Source organism: Barbus barbus (assembly GCF_936440315.1).
Source record: "Barbus barbus genome assembly, chromosome: 15".
Taxonomy (NCBI): domain Eukaryota; kingdom Metazoa; phylum Chordata; class Actinopteri; order Cypriniformes; family Cyprinidae; genus Barbus; species Barbus barbus.
In genome coordinates this window covers 3,693,587-3,716,864 of record NC_136743.1, presented here as the reverse complement: position 1 = coordinate 3,716,864, position 23,278 = coordinate 3,693,587, and the positions used below count along the sequence as shown (strand labels likewise).

The 23,278-nt window shown below is 37.0% G+C and overlaps 1 protein-coding gene across 1 annotated transcript in view; it reads right to left on the bottom strand.

The window, feature by feature from the left end:
• Nucleotides 1-520: 520 nt before the first annotated feature.
• The window catches only part of LOC306881645 (guanine nucleotide-binding protein G(q) subunit alpha-like), a 34,259-nt gene continuing 11,501 nt past the window's right edge, over nt 521-23,278 (bottom strand). The window contains exons 2-7 of the mRNA XM_079435825.1: nt 11,840-12,024; nt 10,511-10,665; nt 8,149-8,277; nt 5,121-5,250; nt 3,442-3,595; nt 521-2,510 (exon numbers count right to left, since the gene is read on the bottom strand). Coding sequence (XP_079291951.1) covers nt 2,320-2,510; nt 3,442-3,595; nt 5,121-5,250; nt 8,149-8,277; nt 10,511-10,665; nt 11,840-12,024 — 944 coding nt within the window. The 3' untranslated portion in view covers nt 521-2,319. The remainder of the gene's footprint in view (nt 2,511-3,441; nt 3,596-5,120; nt 5,251-8,148; nt 8,278-10,510; nt 10,666-11,839; nt 12,025-23,278) is intronic.

Below are 23,278 nucleotides of genomic sequence, written 5' to 3'. Positions count from 1 at the left end.
TAAAAGAATCGTAGAACACTTTTTTTTCTATCTGTGCATCACATTCACAATGAAGGAAACAAGCTGTGAATTTATAAAGAAATCGAAAGGAAATCAGAATCGAAAGAAAAAGTCACTACTTGCAAGCGTTGACCAAATAGATGTTCAATCACAGATAAAAAGCTGTCTATTTTCATATGGTACATTTCCTATGTTTGTTTTTAAGTACTTCACCTAAACATCATTTGGAAATTTAACAATTAAAAAAAAAAAAAAATCTGTAGGAGAGTGAAAAGTGTGGTTAGGGAAAATATTTAATACAATTTATTGTGTGTTTGGGGGTAAAAAAATAAAATAGAAAAAAAAAAGGCCGATAATTTTATACAGCAGTACAGACACTAGTCTCCTATTTCTGTCTCATAACATGGGAGTGCTTCAAATAGGAAAGAGGAAACAATAGCATTCAAATTATCAACAACTTCAGATCTGGTCCATAAATTATATAAATAAAATGTTCTATATTTAATTAATTTTCTCTTTTACTTAAAAATCATATTTTTATTTTTTATGTTATATAACATTCACACAGTAGAGGAGGCTGCTTCCCTATCCGTTTCCAAACGCTTTCCAAAGTCTGCTCTAGACTATTGCTCATCACAGCTATGTGTATATCATTTGACGTATTCATAGTGACCAAAAAATCAAAAATTAAAACGAAGAATCACAGTATCAATAATATTGTAATTCATAAGAAAACCAACAGAACCGTACACAATTACGAAAGTGATTTTTTTTCTTTTTTTGCCAAAGATAGTGTACCACAGACGTTTTGTACATAAGCAATAATGTGTATACGTATTTACAAATATAAATATACACAATCAATTAACTTCAGCGCATAAATGCTTTCTTGTCCCCCTGACCCCGTCCTCCCGCAATCCCCCCAGAACTCGTGCGAATTTCTTGAAATTGTCGACCGAAAAAGTTACATTATGACAATTAAAAAAACTGCGTAAACAAATAATGGATTGTGTGCATCCGTGCTGCTAGACGACAACGATACCCGCGAGTCTGCGGCCTGGATCGTGAATTAATAAAGTATCTGTTCATGAGCGAAAAAAGATAAATCGCACACTCCGAAACTACTTTTTTAGACTGCGAAATTAAAACGAAACCAGGAAGGAGGATAAAACATAACCGTGGGGAAAGGAAGCAATGCAATAATTTTCAATGTTAAATGTGGAAATACACAACAATACCTATCGTAAATGTGTAATCCTGTTTTGCGCACATTTAAAAATCCTTAACGTTGTCTCTTACCCACCGATAATTCAACAGCTGTTATAATTTACTGTATATTCGATAGCAATAGAAGTAGCTATAGTTACTTATCATTAAAAAGTTTTTAAAATGATCTCAGCAATATACACAGATTTAATTAGTTTCATCTCTCCCTTGCGTGCTTTGTATCGTTTTGCTTATATAGGCATTCTTACACTATTTTCATTCATTATCTTATTTTAGGATTTTTTTGTCTTTTTTTTTTTGCATTTGCGATGCTCTCACATGAAGTTTACATTCATCGATGCGAGTTGAAGACTAGCCTCGTCGAGAGAATCATCTCTGCGAGTGAAAGGTTCTCCACGCCATCAGTGGAACCCACTGGATTTTAGAATCCGCCGGAATCCTCGGAATTCTAGAAGGATCCGTTTCGGAACTTCCAGCACCACAGCACTAGTCCATGTGTCCATGTACAAATATGTAAATATGTTGTGATTTTTTTTGTCTTTTTGCAGGGCTGTGAAAACCACATTTTTCCATTCATCCAGGCAGAATTCCCGAGAAACACTCGGAGCAGATGACGTGATTGGAGCGAGTGATAGTACAAGAAAGGGGAAGGAACGTCACTTCCGGTTTTTCAGGCCAGCGTATCACAGATCATTCTCATCGTAGCTCTGCCAATCCAACATTTCCATGAAATGCGTGAACGTTGGAGCGGCGAGTCGGAGTCTAACGCCCTTTGTCAAATCCGAGCCACTTTATTTCGGTGGTCAAATTTGATAAAAGGGAAAGAGGCCTTTGACGAGAGCTGCCGGGGAGGAGCGGACATACTTTGGCAAACAAATAAAAAACAAACGACGAGCAGGACACGTCCGTTATGATTCCGCTGGACAGAAAGAGAAAAACTCTGGAAGCTGGGAAAGAGAAATCAAAAGAACCGTGTTTCTGAAAGTGTACATGATGCATGTGTGCGTGTGTGTGTGTGTGTGGACGTAGGTATGCGCACGCTCTGTGGGTGCCTGTTCTATGCTGATTCTTGTGTCAGACACGTCGCACGTCTCACACCAGGTTGTATTCCTTCAGGTTTAGCTGCAGGATGGTGTCTTTCACCGCCGCGAACACGAAGCGGATGTTCTCCGTGTCGGTGGCGCAGGTGAAATGCGAGTAGATGATCTTGTCGCTGTCGGGGTTCAGATCCACAAACATCTTCAGGATAAACTCTCGTGCAGCCTGGGCGTCCCTTTGGGGCCCTACAAAACAATGTGTAAATGGAGTTAAACACTTTAGGAGACCTGAACAAGTTCATCTTTCCTATTCATTTGCTCCACACGAATCAAACCAACCAGCTCCAAGATGAATCACATTATAATATTTGATTTGGAGCCAAAAGAGTGTTTGTAAAGTGTAAAGGATTGTGTATTTTTTTATGAGAAACTTGTCTAAGGCCAGAAAAACCCATCAATGGATTTCTGTGATTTTGTCCAGTAGTTTATTTTAAAAAAGGGTTTTACATGTTAGTAGAGATGGCATTTACACTGAAAAATTTCATGCAAGACTTGAAAATAGACAAAATTTTGAAGACGGTAATATTTTTTAATGTTTTTTGGAAAGAAGCCTTTTCTGCTCGGCTGCAATTATTGGATCAAAAATACAGTAAAACTGTAATATCGCAAAATATTATTACAATTTAAAATACCTGTTTTCTATTTGTATATATTTTAAAATGTAATTTATTGCTGTTGAGTTTTCAGCATCATTACTCCAGTCTTCAGTGTCACATTGCTGTTCAAGATTTCTTTTTAATATCACTGTTCAAAACAGTTGAAACGGTTTCATATTTTTGTGAAAACTCTGATCTTTTTTTCCCTCAGGATTCTTTGATAAATATGGGCTAAATCATTTATTTGGAATAAAAATCTTTAGTAAAATTACATTACTGACCTAAAACTTTTGAACAGTAATGTACAGATTATAAAATGTATTAAAAATAGAAATTTCGATGACCTTTTGTCGATTCAGAGATTATAAATAACATTTTCACTGCTGTTACGCTCTATAGTGGCCTTTCAAACATATAAAAGAAAAACTAATAATATCAGTAGCTAAAAAACAACAACATTAAACCAGTGTACATGAAAAAAAAGAAAAAAAAGAAAAGAAAAAACACAAAAACCAACATACCATCGAACTCTGGGAAATAGTCGACCAGGTGGGAGTAGGAGATCTTCTCCTCCAGTAGGTCCTTCTTGTTGAGGAAGAGGATGACAGAAGAGTTTTGGAACCATGGATATGTGATTATCGTCCTGAACAGAGCCTTGCTCTCCTCCATACGATTCTGAACACAGACACAAAGAGTGGATCACCATATATGTCAAAATGCATAGTCAAAAATTACTCCCCGACCAATAATATAAAAGCTTTTAGAGCCTTGAGTCCAGAACTAGCATTTATGAAAGACGTAGAAATGGTTACATTGTTGGTCTTCAAGCAGCAGCTATATGCTGCTTACTGCAATTTTTTACTGAATATGGATAATATTCCTTAAAATTGTCTTTAAAGGGGTCATATGATGTTGCTAAAAAGAACATTATTTTGTGTATTTGGTGTAATGCAATGTGTTTACGCGGCTCAAGGTTCAAAAAACAAATTTTCCAGATATTTCCGTTATCGTTGCTCCTCTATGCCCTGCCTTTCTGAAACGCGTAGATTTTTACAATGCTCATCGTTCTGAGAAGCGAGGTGTGCTCTGATTGGCCAGCTATCCAGTGCATTGTGATTGGCCGAATACCTCAAGCGTGTGACGGAAATGTTACGCCCCTTACCGTATTGTGATGCCGTGTCCCGGCCTTTTGACAGTCTATGGTCACGGCGCGACGTGAGGACATAATTACTGTTTATAATGACTCATGAGGTCTTTTTACGCGTTGCGCCGCGTAAACATAACACCATGTCTGCATTTGTGATCGTAGAAACGCCAAACAAGCACTATTGAACACTGCTCAAAACTCGCATTTGAATAGTCAGTAGCAAATTCTTTAAATATCGAAACGTACTCACAGGCTGCGAGTCAGAAGCACCAAACTATCCTTGCGACGTTGGAATTGTCCCACTTTACAGTGTTCACAGCCATTCATTGTGTTCACATTGTAGGCTACTCTCTCCCAGGATCAGGAAACAGTCCTCCGTAAAATGCGCTGCACACACTCGAATATTTGCGTTGTACTGTTCTAGAACAGTGTTGTAAATATAACTTAACCACTTATTATTTTTAGTTGTGTTTTTATTTGGAAGGCCAAACAAAGCACTTTCGCTTTAACAACGAAACACAGCGTCTCTCCATGACATGGCGGTGGCAACAACAATATTACAACGAGAATAAAAGTTACGCCTTCTATCATTGCGTATAAGTTTGGGTGGTGTTATGCAAATCTTTCCACACCGTGACAAAGACATGTGGGGGTGGGGTTTGAATGAGCCGTTTTAGGAAGGTGTGGCAGAGTCTTAACTTTTAGAAAGAACATCTCTTTGGATTTGAGACTTTAATCTTTGTAACTTTACAGATCTTATATATGCACAAATAACTTGTAACACTCCAAAGACAAAGGAAAACATGAAATCGCATCATATGACCCCTTTAATATTTTAATTAAAATTTTATCCATTTTTATTTCCAACTTCTATTGATTGTTTATTTCTTATGCACTTTATGATTATCTTTAAAATCCCCTTTATGTAAAGCAATTTCAGTTACCATTGTGTATGAATGGTGCTATATTACTAAATTTGCTTTGCATAGAAACAGTATGTGAAATAGTACGCAGTGTAAAGCTAAACACGTCTATAATAAATGAGTTGTTCACCTCATTGTCCGATTCCACCAGAACCTGATCGTACTCGCTCAGAGCCACCAGGAACATGATGGACGTCACATTCTCAAAACAGTGGATCCACTTCCTGCGCTCTGACCTCTGACCCCCTACATCAACCATCCTGAAAGACAAAGAGAGCAAACGTTTGCATTATTGATTTGTTACTGACATTATATACATTAATAATTCATGCTTCTACTGTGTACAGTATGCAAATCCTCTGTATGCATGGAAAGACATGTTAAAATGCACAGTACACAACCAGAACACGCTGCATGGAGCACTGTGTCCCATAATGCAAAGACCTTACAGTTTCTAGTGTGCTGAACGCAATGGAAGCAAACACTTGAACTGCTTTTTGACACTATTATGTGCCAGTTAAGACATATTAAAGCATATTTGGAATAAAATTATTTGGATTGACAGCTGGGTGGGTTGAATTACCATATATTGAGGTCATGTGACAGCAACATAGTATAGTACTGTTTGTTTACCATTGCATAATGCATACTTTACATATTTAAAAAAGGCAATATATGCATACAGTAGACTACAAAAGCTGTCACTTTATGCATACTGTGCAGTATATATTGTATATTATTTTTCAAATATCATACTTGATTTTATATATATATATATATATATATATATATATATATATATATTTTTTTTTACATGTTAAATTTAGCCAGTCCAGGTATCATATATATATAACAAAATAAATGTAATATTTTTTGGCGCAAATGAAAAATTTTTTTTTTGCAAATTTTGAAAAAAAAGGGCATGATGCAACAACATAGTATAGCACTGTTTATTTACCATTTCATAAAGCACACTTTTCAGTTTTACATGCTACTTAAAAAAAAAAAAAAAAAAAAAAAAAAAAAAAAAAAAAAAAAAAAACAGTAAGCAATATTGCATACAATGTAGTATGCAAACATTTAATTCTGGCTACTATTTTTTAAATAAAATCCTATTTTAACTCATCACCTAATGAGTCAATAAAGATAAATATTGTGGAAATATCTGCATACTACACTCAATATGCATACTGCATTAAGAGTAAAAGTAGTATTTTAGCATTCTTTTCTGAACATACTCACAGCCCTAGATCTCAGACTGAAATGTGTGCAGCCAGAACTGGCACTATTTATCCAGCACTGATTTCAGGATTTCATCTGCACCCCCTAGTGGAGTCAGAGCTCCAGTCCTGAACCAGCAGTTCACAGAGGGGCCTTTGATAAATGAAGCCCTCCAGGATTGGCTGCCCAAAAATAAAGCTCCTTCAGATAGAAGTGTCCTCATTTCCTTCAGCCAGGGGCTCGGTGACCTACTTCCGAACATACACACGCTCTTTAATGTAGGACGAGTCTCCACATTCACTCCTCACTTAACGAACTTTGGCAGGAGGACAGACAGAGAGAGTGAGAGAGGCCGTGCGCGCTTACTTTTACTCTTCCCGGAAGCTCGACGCAAGGTGCATGAGGGTTTAAGACAGTTTTACAGAGATTAACAACCACAGAGCTGATGGTAATCATTTATGGAGTCAATATGGCAGAAATAATCTTGTGTGTTTTCATGAATTTTCATATCACACATAGGAACGATTCAAAAACACTATAAATCTCATCAGCGTCTCTTCATAAGCATGTTTTAAATGTGTAGCCGCATTGGACATGATACAATGAAATGTCCAAAAATGTGTGCAACTATAGAAATTGTGTCATGAATCTTCAAAAAACACTTAAATTTCTGTCTACATAGGCCATGCTCCTGGTTAGTGAATATTAATTACAACATATGATGTTCACCATCACTGATTTACATTTACAATTATTAATTAAAAGCAGATGCTTTTATCCAAAGTGACTTACAAATGACAAGTACTACAAAGTAATGAATCCTAATCAGGCAATCAAATGAGAAGTGCTACCAATAAAATATTTCAAACATCATCTAGAATTTAGATTTGCTAAAAGGCGCAAGGTGGGTTTACCATTTACTGAAGAATCAAAAAACGTATGAGCCTGATGAAGGCCTGAGGGTTGAAACGTTGCTGTTAATAAATTCATTTGGAGCAGCTATTTTCAGTGTGCGGACTTCTCTCCTTTTTCTGGATTTACCATTTACCCCTTGTGCATTCGTTTAACCACAGCGACCGGATGAGAGCGGCTTCTTCTTAGAGTCATTTAAACTGCAACCATGAAAAACAAACCTCTTTAAAATATAATGAGCGTCTTTTAATAAGCATGGGGTTGCATGGTCTCTGCGCTCACTACAGTTCAAAGGAAATTAATACTTATATCAAGCAAAGATGCATTAATCAAAACTTACAGTAAAGGCATTTATAATGTCACAAAATATTTTTTTCAAATAAATGCAGTTCTTTTGAAAGTTCTATTAATCAAAGTATACTGTAAAATAAATAAAAAAAAAACTTTTTTTTTTTTTTTTTTAAGTTATACATAGTACAACTGTTTTCAACAATGATAATAAAACAAAAATGAGTATCAAATCAGCATATGAGAATGATTTCTGAGGGATCGTATGACACTGAAGACTGGAGTAACGATGCTGAAAATTAAGCTTTGCATCACAGTAATGACTATTATTAAATTATATTTATAATTATATATTTTTTTGTATTTTTGATCAAATAAACGCAGCCTGGGTGACCATTTCTTTCAAAATACCTTACCGACCCCAAACTTTTTGAACATTAGTGTACATAAAACTTCTTTAAATTTCTGCTTCCGCCCATGACAGTGGTTCTCTCTCAAGAAAAAATTAGAAATTGTTTTGTGAAAAAAAGAAAAGAAAACAGAAGTGCAATTTAGACAACTTTGACTGATGTGGGGTGTGATGTGGGCTGTATCTTTGTAGGTCACACACTAGAAAGTCGACTTCAGCTCAGGAAAATATTAATAACTCTCCTCCATGGATGTATTCTCAATGCTAACCTACATTCAGTGCTAAGTTCCTAAATTTTAAACATGAATAATTGCTCCGTGTCCTCTACCTGAAAATGATGCTTTGAAGGTCGAATGGGTATTCAATAATCCCCGTGGTCGGGATTCGAACCCTCAGAACATCCTGCTGGGTGGGAAGGTAGGAGGGTTCGGAGATACGATCCAGATCAGATAGATAGCTACAGAAAGACAAGGAGAGAGAGATAAAAACATCATTAACCCCTTTGCATCACAAGCGGATGGTTTGGTAAAGGATGTTTCCAGCAGAACCCTCGAGAGTCAGACGACGTCCCCCGTCAGCAGATCTCACAGGATGCTCATTAGGCTGTCTTGAGAGACAATCTAAAAAAAACACAATGGCTAAATAGGGAAGACAAACGTTTTGTGTGTCTGGTCAAACTAAGGTAGACTTCTGTTCAGAATGTACACTGCATACTGTCTAATATTTCTGGAAAACATACAAGTGAAATAGTATATAACGATAAACCCTAACCCTTTACTGGCTTATTTGAATTGAATGTGGAATGAGAAAGAAAACAACATGAAAACTGCCAAGAACCTACCCAAAATCAAAAGAAATTATATTCTGCATAAAGAATATTAAGGTGTTTTTAGAACAACTACACATTATTTTCATGCAATTAAACCCTGTAAAATAAAAAAATCTTCCTAGAATAAAAATAAATAAATAATAATAATAATATTATATATATATATATATAAAATGTAAATAATAAATGTTAGTAATTTTTTAAATTCATTTTTACTTTAATACACAAAATAAATAAAAAAAATCCTCAATAGCATTTGCTGAATTTAACAAGCAACATGCATACAGTACATTGCATACTATTTTTAATAGCATGTAAAGCAGTAGTCTGGCTACAATGTTGTCACATGACCTCATTATGTTGCATGTTTAATTCAGCAAATGCTGTCAAAATCATGAATTTAAATGAGATGCGGCCATATGCATACCTGACCTATAAAACAACAACATATTAGTTTAACCAATAAAACTACAATATATTCCGCAGAATATATATTTACAAAAAATATACTTTTGTAGAACATCCCGTCTTCTCATATGTAGTGCTGGAAAAGTCTGATTAATTTGATTGAAATTGTTCATTTAGATGGTTCATGTAAATAACCTTGTTCAAAAAATTATTCACTGATTCATTTCAACACCTTTGCGTTTTGTAGCAAGATATTTAGTCAAATTCTGTAGTTTGTCACAGCTGTCGACGCAGATGAATTATACATTTATATATAAATAAAGAGTAAATTATTAAATTATGTTTCTAATTTTATTAGTTGAATGTGTAAATCTTTTTAATTTATTGCTGTCACCCAGATATTCCTACAGCACTGATATGACCTGTTTTACCCCAACAAACCAGCAGGGGGTGTGATTCACATGATGCCAATGATTCCTGAACAGACTCCAGGCTTCACACATCTGTGTGTATTAATTTGGTGAAATATGGATTGCCTCTTTATTTTATTGGGCCAGTGAAAGAAATAGGACAAGACTCACTGCCGCCAATCTCTTCAATTAGATCATCAGAGAGACATGGACACAAACTCATTCAGAAAAAGGGCCATGAAACACACAAAAAAAGTCTTTGAGACATGAATTGATTTGTATGTGTTGAACAAGCTGAAAGACATGTTATTTTTAAACAGAAATTGATTTCCCCCCTCCTTTTGCCAGATTTAATATCATTTTGCATAAAAGTAATAGTTTATCCAAAAATAACAATTCATTTACCCGTCCTCCCGTCGTTTCATTCCTACATGACTTTTTTACAGAGGAGAATTTTTTAAGAATTGTATGTCATTTACAATGAATATGAGCACGAGCTTTCAAGCTCTAAACAGGACACAAATGCATCATAAATGTAGTCTATGACTCGTGTGCTATATTGTAAATCTTCTGAAGTCACATGATAGCATTGTGCAAGTTATTCAGTGAAAATTGTTGTCGTTCAGAGTTCAAGAGAAATAGCAATGTGCGATTCAGAATTCGAACCTACCTTTTGAATGAGCCCCCCCCCCATATTTCAGTCTACTTCAGTTGACTAGAGTACATAAGCTGGAAAGCCTCAGTTCTAATTCACTGAAAAAAATCCCCTTCAGTTTTCCACGGAAGTAATACAGTCACACAGGTTTGGAATGGCGTGAGGATTAGCAAACAATCAAAATTCCAGATGTACAAATGTTTTACAATGAAATAACATGCATCAATTAATCATTCACAATATCACCAGGAACACGTATTAGGAAAGTAAACAGGGTCATTTTTGAGTTCATGTACATTGTGAGAATACACAACAGTGTGCATGCATAATTGTTATTTATAAATAATCATACTACATTCAGTACAAAGATGATGACAGATATACTCACTATTTTGTTGAGTCTGACAGCTGGTACTCTCGGCGTCTGTCGTAGGCCTCTTGAATGCCTGGATCTGACCACAGCATCTTAATGGCACTAACGTAGGGGTGGTCTAATGACGACACCTTCTCAATGTCCACCTCCTTCACCAGCATGGCGTTTGCCTGCAGCCCAGACCAGATGAACAGTTTAAGGCAAAAGCAATGGAGGAAAATATTGATAATCTACAGCAGTGCAGATGTGCAATACTCCATCTAACCTATTTTAAACATGCGCTGGTCCTTCTATAATTATGGAGCTTCTATTATGCATGACGTTTTATTAATAGTGAGACCAGGTGGAATATATGTAGTTTTTTTAATTTGCCACACCAAAGCAAAATATGAATGGTGAAAATGGCTGGTTAGAAGCAATGACAAGCAGTTGCAGCAGCTAAAATAGAGAAATCATTTTTTAGAGATGTAGAGGAGTTTGTATCTTCATGGAGCAGATTTGGAGAAATGTAACATTACATCACTTGCTCACCAATGGATCCTCTGCAGTGAATGGGTGCCGTCAGAATGAGAGTCCAAACAGCTGATAAAAACATCACAATAATCCACACCACTCCAGTTAATGACTTGTGTAGTGAAAAGCTGCATGTTTGTGAGAAACAAATTCATCATTAAGATGTTTTTAACTTCAAACTGTTTCTTCCAGCCATAATCCATAATAACGCTTCCCTCAGGGGAAAAAGTCCATCCCCTGTTGTCCTCCCACATCAAAATCCACCCACATATAGCTTATAAATTAATTTTGATCTGTGCATATTTCTCACCTGATTCAGACCTTTTCACTGGAGAAAGCAATATTATAGAGAGAGGACTGGTATTTTAGCTGGATGCAATGGTTTGAAGTTGCTTAAAAACATCTTCTTGCTTCTTAGAAACACACAGCTTTTCGCTTCACAAGACATTAATGGATTGGAGTGGAGTGGATTATTGTGATGTTTTAATCAGCTGTTTGGACTCTCATTCTGACGGCACCCATTCACTGCAGAGGATCCATTGGTGAGCAAGTGATGTAATGCTACATTTCTCCAGATCTGTTCCCACAAAGAAACAAGTTCATCTACATCTTGGAAGGCCTGAGGGTGAGTACATTTCATTTTTGGGTGAACTATAGTTTTTTTTTTTTTTGGAAAGTTTTTGCAGTTGCACTTGATTCTAGTGGAGCAGAAATTACACGTCACATAGATAATGCTTCAATTTCCTTAATGGGGGGAAAAAAGCAAGAACTAGACATGTTTTCATCAGTTCCTCCCTTAAAACTTAAATACTCAACATGAATCATTTTCACCTTGTTCTGCTCATACTTGTAGCCGATTTTCAGGGTCTCGGTGGCACGGATCATGGCCTGCATGGAGGTGAAGATGTTCTGGTACACCAGCTTGGTGAAGCCACGTTTGTCTTCGTCTGTATACCCAGTGCCATGGATGATACGCATCTGCTTGATGAACGTACTCTTGCCGCTCTCACCCGTGCCTAGAACAGAGGTAAGGGTCGGAGGTCAGGTTTACGTTCAAACTCTTGATCTATGATCAAAATCATTGTACAGCATCCCTCATTCATGATCATCTGTTCAGATGTGTAGTTTAGTCACAGTGTGGGAGCAAATCAGGACACTTGAAATTATTTAATTAAACAACAACTCGAAATCATTCGAGAGAAAAGAGCCACTTCTAATTAATGAGAGCAAATAAGTGCATGTGCGATGTTAGCTGCCAGTCCTTTTTCCGAAAACAACAACAACAACAAAAACTACATGGCTCACTTCAATGCTAGTCTATGGGATTTATTTTACTCGTTTAATTGTAAGCAGCACACTTCTTGGTTCATTTTAAGGTTCTTTTTGGTTACATCAGCATTTCCCAAATGGCAGTTTGCAAACCCTTCATAAAGGTTCATCATAAAGGAGCTGCACGGATCTGAACAATTAATCAAAATGAAATAGAAATAACAATATAATTAACGGTGTCTCAAGTGACTCAATTCACAGTAAACGCTGCTTCTTCACAATCGCTACCGCTGTATGAGCTGGGAGTTTAACGCATGCAATTTGGGAATGCAATGTAATTTTCAAATAAAAACAATGAACATTTACTGAAAGATTTTTTTTCAGAAAAAGGTACTTTAAGTAAATATTTTACATCTAAAAGGTTCAGCTCCTGGGTTTCATTAATTCAATGCATTTTAATAAAAAAAAAAATCTAAATAATGTTGACTCCCTTTGAAGCCCAGTGCACAGGCTGAACTTCAAAACGGTTTGTATGATCTGTCACACATGTGAACTCGCCCACACACACCCACACACACCAGCCCACCCTCATACTGAAACACAGATTAAAGTCAACATGAAATGACGCTCACATTTTATTTCTGCACATTTCCAAATGCAACAGGGTATTCAATGAGAAAGTCCTTTAAAAGAGCACTATGACCAGAACATAGTGAAAGTAGAAGTTGATTTTAATGTCAAGTTGACTGTTCCAAACTCTTAAAAATAAGTGATCTTTATTGGCATCTATAGTTCCATGAAGAACCTTCAATGTCCATGAAACCTATTCATTCTACAAAATGTCCTTTCCAGTGAAAAAAGGTTGTTTACATTTTTTAAATGTTACTCACTGAGAAAAGATAAGAACTGTTCTCCGAAAGGTTTATTTAGGGGGAGAATGGCGCTTCCATGGTATGGCTGTGTAAAGTGTAAAGTGGCATTTCTCAAACTGTAGCCACAGCAGGAGGAAGTGAATCCTTTGCGTAGGTTTTGGTGGGAAAACACCTCCAGCACCAGAAACGCACACCTAGGATGCAGTTTTTGGTCAAACTACAAACTTCTCAAACCCCTCTCACTTCCTCTGTTTTACACACAATTAAAAGCTTTTCTCCTTCCCTCTCTCTTGTTACATAACACTGTTTTGCTTCTCGGTTCAGCCGAGTGAGGATTTCAAAGGAAGGCCGCTTTTTCAGAATGAGAGGAGTCCTTCATCCCCTCTGTGACTGCAGGAAGTGAACCGATCAGCAAAGGGGCACGAGCATATCTGTACAAATAAAGCCAAATCCTACTCGGCTTTTGGAAAAACGTTGAGGCTCTGAGGAACGTAAATGTGCTGCTGCAGTTAAAGCTGCTTTGAGAGATTTCAACGGTACTTGCAGCACAAAACCTACTAGATTTTTCTGCCTCTTTTATTATCCACCAGGCAATGCCAAGCACCACTGCCAACAGGTCTCCCAAACAATTTCCCATCTGCATTTTTGACTATCCAGAAAATTGCTACTTAACTACCTAAATAAACAAGTATGAAATTTTCACACCCATTTGATTTTTACATAGCAAAAATTGTATATTTTGCTTTTTAAAAGATATTGCTGGTCATGTGCAATGTGGTTTATAATATTCTTCTTCATAACCACTTAATGGAGCACTTTATCTTATAAACATTCTCTTTCAACAAAAAAGCCTGCATTTAATGGGCAGGGTCAACCTTTTACAAGCTAATATTTTCTCAGCCTGATATTTGTTGCTTTTTAGTTGGAATAAAAAACTTTTATAAACTAGGGATGTTCCCACAAACAACATTTTAAATATTATTTAGAAAACTCCTGGAAGTTTCATGACATTGAGAAAAAGGGCTTGTAATGTCAATATATACAGACATTTATTAATAAATTATTTCATATATAATTTAATTAAACATTTAAATTTATATAAATAAATAACTTAATTATTTTAATATAATTTATTTTAACTAACTGGTGCCATTAATTTGCACATTGCCGATTATACTTACACTATTTGTCTAAAATTGTAAATCTTTTTGTCTAACATTTAAAATTTTAATCTTACAATATTAAAAAGTACAGAATTATAGAAAAATCATAGAACGCTTCAGATCTGTGCATTAGGCTTTTGCAGTGTCAATGCAGAAAAATGGCATTGCATATTTAAAAAAAAAAAAACTTGCATAAGCAATTACAATACAGGATACAATAGTATGATAAAAGAAAACAATGCAGTTACTGCCCTTAAAAAAATGTATCTGCTCTCCACAATCATACAGGTCAAATTCAACCGGTCTCTCTGCAGATATCACAAGTACCAAATACAAACTATAGAAATCAGGTTATCTTTTAGGAGAAGCAAAAAGCATGTTATTTTTCTCTCTGTGGATTCATGCTAATGGAGATCACTATTAAACACGCTGATTGTGTAGCAGGTCCAAAATGGAAACGCATTAAGAAGTGATGCACTGATTAGACAACTGAAGTGTAAAATGCTTTTCAAAAGCAAAACGAAGAGTTCACCCCGAGCTGGTTTTTAATGGGTCAGTGCTGATTATGTTATAACAGGGCTGGATCCCTGGAGAGTCAATGTGCTTCATATCAAACAGGTCAAACGGCGTTTGCTTCCCATGCTAAACAGATGCAAATCAAATTACAGTATCCATGCATCGATCAAAACTCACGTGCAACCTGCAAAACATGCTTCAGGTTGAATTGTTTTATCTTTCAGCCGAGCAACATGCCACAATGTTTCTAATTGCATCTTTGCACAAAAGCAGAAAAATGGTTTTGTTGCCTGCATAACCAGGAAATGTCCTAAACACAAAGCATGTGAAAAGGGGATTTTCCCGATCACAAAAAACAACTCATCCAAATATAGGGATGCATTAATGCCAAGAGACTCCTGGCTTATTATAGGATGTCCATCAAAACAAACTCCAAGCCTTTTTGGGAAAGAGATGGATGAGATTGGGCTCTAAAGGCCGAATGATTCATTTCAGGTAGCAGGGAATTTTCTAGAAATGTCTGATGTTGAATTGATCGGTTTCAGCTCTTGAAAGTATCTAATGAGTATGTGACTCATTCTCATCTCTGAGCGTCTCAGCCCTGTCCAGCAAACCCAAAAGACAGAAAAATAAATCCAAACTTGTTTCTCCAAGACAGTAAAGAGATTAAATGGAGACTTCTGCTGAAGTCTTCTGCTTCTAAGATGTTTAACCTGAGAAAATGATCCCAGTAAAACAACGTCTCAAACTGTGCTTAGAGCTGCCAAAATACCAAAGTCTGCCATCAAACGTCAGAGATCTTATTAGGAACTCAATAATTTCTCATCGGAGCTGCTATAATTGTCTCATTCCATTACTGAGATCTTCATTAAATCTCGAGAAATTAAATCTCAATACACTGGGTGAAAATCGAAAGCCACTCCTCACTCTGTACACACCTTTAACCCAAACAGACTCATGTTCAAAATGCTTTCAATGAAGTGGGAAATCTTAAAAAAGCCAAACATCCGGCATTGTTGCACAAACTCTTCTATACCTTTATGAACTACGACTATAAAGCACTGCAAATATTTATTATCAAACTTTCATTCTTTAAAGGAAAAACAATCTGCATTCAAGGTTGAAAGTGCCAGTCATTTGGTTTCTATAGTAACAATGCCCCCACTTGTTTGTTTTAGTGCATTCAGTTTCCTTCACAGAAATACTACACGCATCAGCATCTCTCTGTGCTGGATCTCTCGTGAATGAGATGTTACAGTAGGAAGAATTTCCGTCACATTTCACTTGGTCAATCAGTTGACTACCTACCTAGACAGACAGAACGATAAAGAACGACAGACAAACAATAGAAAGATAGATTGATGGACTGATGGATGGAAGGAATAAATAGATGGCAGACAGAATGATATGTAGATAGACAGACAGACAAATACATAGACAGAACAACAGAAAGAATAATAGAGCGATAGATGGGACACATAGATAGATGGATGGATTGATGGAAGGAATAAATATAACAGTAGAATGACAGACAGATAGAATGATAGAACAATGGATAGACATATATAGATAGAACAAGAAAGAATGAAAGTGACAAAGAATGACAGATAGAATGATAGATAACAATAGAAAGAATGACATATACAATGACAGAATGATAGATAGAACAGTTAGACAGAGCGATAGAACAATAGATAGATGCATGGACAGAACAGTTAAGAGCAATAGACAGAACGATAGATAGACAGACAGAGACAGACAAACAGATAGATAGATGCATAAATAGATAATGATGGATAGAACGATAGCTATATGGATGATTGTTATAGATAGGTTTTGACCAGTGGCTTTGGCGATTTTAGACATGACCTCAGGCCAGTATGACACTGAACGGCCTGTACTTCTGTCCCTCACAGCGCTGTTTTCGTTCACATCAAATTAAATATGGCGTTTCCTCCGACTGAGCTCTAAACACACTCATTCATTCATGAAGCGAGCAGTTCCTCCTCCAAACCCTTCCCAGACGAGCCGAGGAAAAGAAATAGAATAATTTAAAGCGTCTGATTTATTTCTCGTGACCCTGTCACAAGATTACAACACCCCCCAACATACACTCCACCCTTCCAGCAGCCGGGCTGCTGTTATCTCCATCCTCTCACTCCCTCTCTCCTTCTGCTTTGTGTACGAGGACAGACAGCCGCTCCTCTTAAATCAGTCGTTTAGCTCCTCTGAACAGCCGGCCCTCCTCCTCGTCCACTATTAGGCATATTCATAACTCAAATCTTTCTCTATGCTATTTTTTGAAACGACCTAGAAATAAGGGGGCAGCTATTATAGTCTCCAGCCGGTACGATGCAGGCCTGCGGTCACGCTTCGGCTTCAGTTCCCTTACAAAACCAAACACAAGACCCGTCAACTGGATGAGCGGCTCAGTTGGAGGAGAACTAGGGAGGGAAAGAGTATGTTTGTACTTTTTATGGGGGAAAGAAATGTACAGTTATGACAGAGCAAAAAAACATGTCAATGGGAGCAGATGTGTGACTTATCAGTTTTGTAAATGTACTCACCCCAGTGACAGTGAATTATACTCACACAGCACCATAAAAGTATTTTCAGTCAGCCATACAAGAAAAAAAATTCAAGCAATTTCTAAACCCTAGTCTTAAACCAGAACCAAAAATGATTCATGTCAGAAGTCAAGGGATAGGAATACTAACAATGTTAAGTTACGAAACAATGACTAAGTCTGAAAATGTTCAATCACAGTTTCAACAAAAATATTATTCACCACAAGTGTTTTCAACATTGACTACGTTTACATGCGCACGAATAATGAGATTATTTCCAATAGTCAGAGTAAGGACTTTGATGGTTACATGTCAAGAGCAAAGCTCTTACTCCCGTTTACATGCAATTTCCATTATTTTTATTACTCGCTAAGGATTGTGGTTAATTTTTTACTGCCATTATTCACATACCCCACTGGACAGCACAAATGATGGACTCAGAAAGAGCAGGTGTGTTACTGGCCACTGTTTTAATTAATTTACGTCTAATGCATAATGATTTTGTATGGCTGTATTCCACGCTTATTCGGCGCCATAGAAATGTGATGGAATTTATTTGCCTGTACACTGCCGTCGCGTTCTACTCGTTGTTTCTTGATGAGGGTAAGGAACAGAGACTGCTGGCAGCTAGTTGTGTTTTCCCCAGAATGCGATGCTTTCTTCCCCACCATCGTTTCTTATGCTGCATTCACGTGCTATAGGAATTATCGTAAATATGAGCTTCCTAGTTGGAAATTGGACATGAACGGCCTGGGGAAGTCGGGGCCTAATGGTTAGAGAGTCAGACTCGTAATCCAAAGGTTGCAGGTTCGAGTCTCCGGCCGGCAGGGATTGTAGGTCGGGGGAGTGAATGTCCAGCGCTCTCTCCACCCTCAATACCACGACTGAGGTGCCCTTGAGCAAGGCACCGAACCCCCAACTGCTCCCCGGGCGCCGCAGCATAAATGGCTGCCCACTGCTCCGGGTGTGTGTTCACGGTGTGTGTGTGTGTGTGTGTGTGTTCACGGCTGTGTGTGTGCACGTTGGATGGGTTAAATGCAGAGCACGAATTACGAGTATGGGTCACCATACTTGGCAGTATGTCACTTCACTTCGAAAGGCCTTATATGGCCAATTTCCGACTAGGAAACTCGTATTTACGATAATTTCGATAGCACAGCATAATGCAGCATAATCTTCGTATTATTACAGGTGCGTGTCACGTTATTCATGTATGTCACAAGTGCATGCGCACTTTGGTCAGAGCGGCAATACTGCGATTAAGGTGTTTACATGCCTGTATATTTCGATTAAAATCGGCGTACGCCACCTATGTTAATACGATTATGCTTGCTGCGATTATGAGTTTAATCGCATTATTTAGGTCGAAGTATTTAGTTTTTGATTTTTCGTTTTAAAGTGTGACAATACTGTTGTATTTTAAACTAAAAGGGGAGTTAATTACAAATAGAATTATTTTATATTAAACTTAAAAATAAAATATTTACTTCTTTATATATGAATTTTCAAACTTAAATTTAAAAGTTTTTAATTAGAGTTCAATTTAATCAGACAATTTATTAGTATAAGACGACATTTGGGCTGTTACCAAACAAATGAAATCGGTATCAACAAAATTCATCTTTGCAATGCAGAGGAAACATAGAAACTGCATCTGAAGTGGAATAGATGTATTTACCCACTGTTAATGCAGCTCTGAGGGACATGGAATGCTTTAATCTGCAGTTACAAATGAATAAATAATGTTTTGATTCATAAAACGATGAAAACTGATATTTGAAATTATTTAACAAATGTAAAAATACTGTAAGTGTGAAATTAAAACCACCAGTAGGTGGCATCAAGTCACTTAATAAATGAGTCATTGCGATTGAACCGAATCATTTAAACGATTGATTCACCGTCATGTTGCTCAGAGACGCAGAACAGTGTTGTGTTTGGAATTATTTTTGTTGGTGAAACTGAGCAAAAACAGGAAATATGGTGTCTAAAACGTAAGTCTCTTAATGTTAACTTCTTGTTTATTGAACTGTTATAAAATCACATTTGTAATCATGATGGTTTTTGGAGCATAAAAAAAAAACGGTGCTCGATCTTCGTGTGAAACTATATGAAATTATATAAATATATACATTTTCTTCTCCCATATTTTGAATTTTCTGATCATTCTTCATGCATGGTAAAACTGAATCATTCACTGAAAGAACGCACCTAGATGCTAGTCTAACCTAGACGACTTTACGTAATGTATGCGTGCACTCTGTAGGTGCGTTTTGATTCTTGCAGTACACTCGATAAAACAATTACGAAATTAAATCGCAAATGATATATATCGCACACCCCTATAACAAAGGCTATATCATAAATAAAGGCAGTTATTATTGGTTTTGGTATTGACTTTTTCAAGTTACTTGTCCGATTGGGCAAGTAAATGTCTCTTTAACATAACCAGCTCAAAAGATTAGTGAATTTAAAACTATTTTAATAATAATAATAACAACAGATTCATATCTTAATACCTTTGTATCAAATTGTAACAAAAAACCTACAGGGAACATAAGTAGGCTAACTGAAGTAATAAGATGAAAACATATTCAAATCTTCTTATCTTTTCAGTGCAAATAAAATAACCAACCAGGAACATAGGTTACATTTTGACTGAGTTTGAAGAAAAAAATACAACTGATGTAATGCAGTTAATACAACAAATGTTGCTTTATTGTCATAAATGTTGTCGCAATGATATTACGCGCCTGCTGCACCCATGGTACGGCAGCTAAGTTCCTTGATTATTACACCAGAATGAGAGTATAGTTCCTAGCCATATCGGCCTAGAAAATCGCAACTTTTCATTTTCCGTCGGTCTTAGTACACGACGTAACTACAGAAGAGTCAAGCTTTAAATAGGAAAATTATTGAAACTCTTTGGTTATTTTTGAGCGAGATGCTAACGGTCTAATCAGATTCAACTATATATGCTAAGCTACGCTAAAAGTGCTACCGCCAGACCCAGAGATCGGCTGAATGGATTCAAAAACGGTAAAACTCTAGGGGAGTTGTAAAATGAGCCTATTTTTTTAAAAAGTGGAGTGTTCCTTTAAGTTCATTTAAAAACTGCATTGTGCGCAATTTACATGTTTGCATACTTCTGAGTTGAGTGTTAATTTTTATATTTAAATAAACAGTAATTACATTTAATTTTGGGCTCTGTAGTTAACTGTAACCTTACAGTAATGTAAAATAGCTCCCTATAGTTTAGAGCATAAGCTGAACTAGATTTTTTATCCAAGAATATTTTAATTATAATTTAATTTATTTAAAGGAGGAGCAATTTGTTCAGTAAACCACTGTTTAATAAAAAAATACAAATAAATGTTCAGTTTTTCCCCCTGCTGTACCAAAACCCTACCAAACAGTGACGTCAAAGACAAACGGTTTTGACGTCACTGTTTGGTATGGTTTTGGTACGGTTACATCCATAGTAGTACACATAATATTCTGTATAAAAGTATATTTGCGAATATATGAATTTTCTTTTGTAGTTCAGCAGCATAGTTATGTCAATGTTCAGATCTCAAAACTCTGACAGCAGTACATTCTAGTTCAACAATGTTCGTCCTCTTTAACACATCATTTCAGAGTCAAATTAATCAGGGAAAACTCACAGAATCTGGGCTGAACAGTATCCCAAAACCACTTGCCAATTCTCAGGCCCAATAATTACTCCAAGAACAGTGGAAATAGGAGAGCAGTTTGGGATGTAGGATATGGCGGCACCTCGGGCTACAGCCCAGCATGAGTGGCCCGTATAACACCAGAGACGCTGGCAGCAGTTGAGCGCGCGAGCCAGAAAAGTCACTCTAATCTAGGCTACAACTGTCCCTCAAGTCCTGCAGGAGTCTCATTCAGAGGCCGGCCTGAAACCGTGTGGCTATGTGTGGGGGGAAAAGAGGCCAACATGCGCATGGCAAGCACCACGTGGGTGGACGGAGCCGAGAAACTGTGTTGTTGCCATAGCGACAGGCCAAACCCCCTCCCCCCGCTACAAACCACCACGTCAATCTCTGAGCATACGTATAAAACAAGAGCACTTGTTTCTGATGCTGGGAAGAGGAGGAGAGATAGAAACAGAGAGATTTGGTCAAAAAAACAATCCAAAACTGGGGTCAAGCGGCAAATGCGGCTCCGTTTTAATAAAGCATTTCCTGCTTTGAGCAGTGTAAGCGCACAAGCTGCACCCACTTCCACTGCGCTCCCTCCTCCGTACGTTACACTGACCCTACGGTCAGCGCAGGTTTGAATCACTGCAGACGCCCAGACCGTGAGGAGGAAGTGACACGGCTGCTCCTGGAAAGCAAGCAAATCTAGCCAGTAGGCCATTTGCAGCGCGTCGTAACCGCAGTGAGGTGTTTGAGGTGAGCGTATCAGATAAACAGCAACCACAGAATTTGCATGAGTGGTAGAGATTACCTACTGAGGTTTACATGATTCAAAAAGGAAGTGCTCGGTTATTTTATTTTGACTGTGTGAACTCTAATAGCACCGGCTGCGGTAAACTTTCTCCTAAAGGCCAACGAGTCTCAAAGCTCGACTCATAAACGTGCATTAAAACGGGCTGCAATGGATCTTATTCTGCAGAGATGCAATATTGGATGACACATGACTGAAACATTCAGCCAATAAAACATTTCAAGTACGTCTTAACAAAAAAAATAATTAATGGATCAAAAATCCAGAAATATGGGCTGCTGATTTGTTACCAATATGAAGTTGGCTAACATAGAGCATAATAATCATTATTTCTTGAGCACCAAATCTGAGCACATTCTCAAGGATCATGTGGAGTAATGGCAGCTGAAACTTCAGCCTTGCCTTTGCAAGAATAAATTACATTTAAAAAAAAAAAACTTATTTTAAATTGTAATTATATTTCACTTTTTTTTTTACCGTATTTATGATCAAGTAAATGCAGTAATGGAGAGCCTAACAGACATCTTAAAATACATAAAATATGGGTTTAAGTCTGCAAAACATGAGTATGAATGTGCGCATCAGTCATTGAGATTGATGCACAATGTTAAGCAATGAGTTACCAATTTCACCTGTTTTAATTATTTTTACAGATTTAAAAGCATTTCCTACAAACTTGATGACCATAAGCTGTTTTAGTTCATTGTAACACTGCCATTAACTTACAGCTGGTCGCATGTAACAAAGGGCAAATTCCAAACGGAAGTGAGCATCCCTATGCCCTACTCCCTTCGAAGGGCAGAGCCCTTGAAATGAGTTCTTTGAAGGGTGTAGGGCATTATAAGCGTTTGGAACTAGTTGGTCGAAGGGAATGACTGACCAGATGTTACCTTGACAACGCTTCGTGCGTGCAGCATTCAGCGCTTCATCAGTTGTTGCAAATAAATATTTCTTATTGTTATTATTTTATGTAGATACTATCTAATCGTTTCTTATTTACTATTAAACTTTTTCAAACTAAACTTGCTTACAATACAGTCTTAAATCATATTTCTATCACTGACGAAAATATTTTGTATTACATGAAAATAAAGACATGAAAATTAAGTTGATTCTACTTACGTTTGTATGTAAAGTCAAAATAAACCCACACTTTGCTTTAAAATGCATCGCAGGAGCTCCTAACTGAAGATCACATGATCACAAGCGGAAATCAGTTCTGTGAAGTGACCATGGCATGCTCCCTTTGCTAACGGACTTCTGGAAGGGCCCTATGTGAAGGGATTCAGTTGTTCACTTTCGTTTGGAACGTCCCTACAAGTGGCATCCCCTTCGTGAAGTGCCCTTCAAGGGCGCAAAAAAAGCCATTTGGAATTCGCCCAAAGACACTGTAACAGATGTTTGCTATATTAC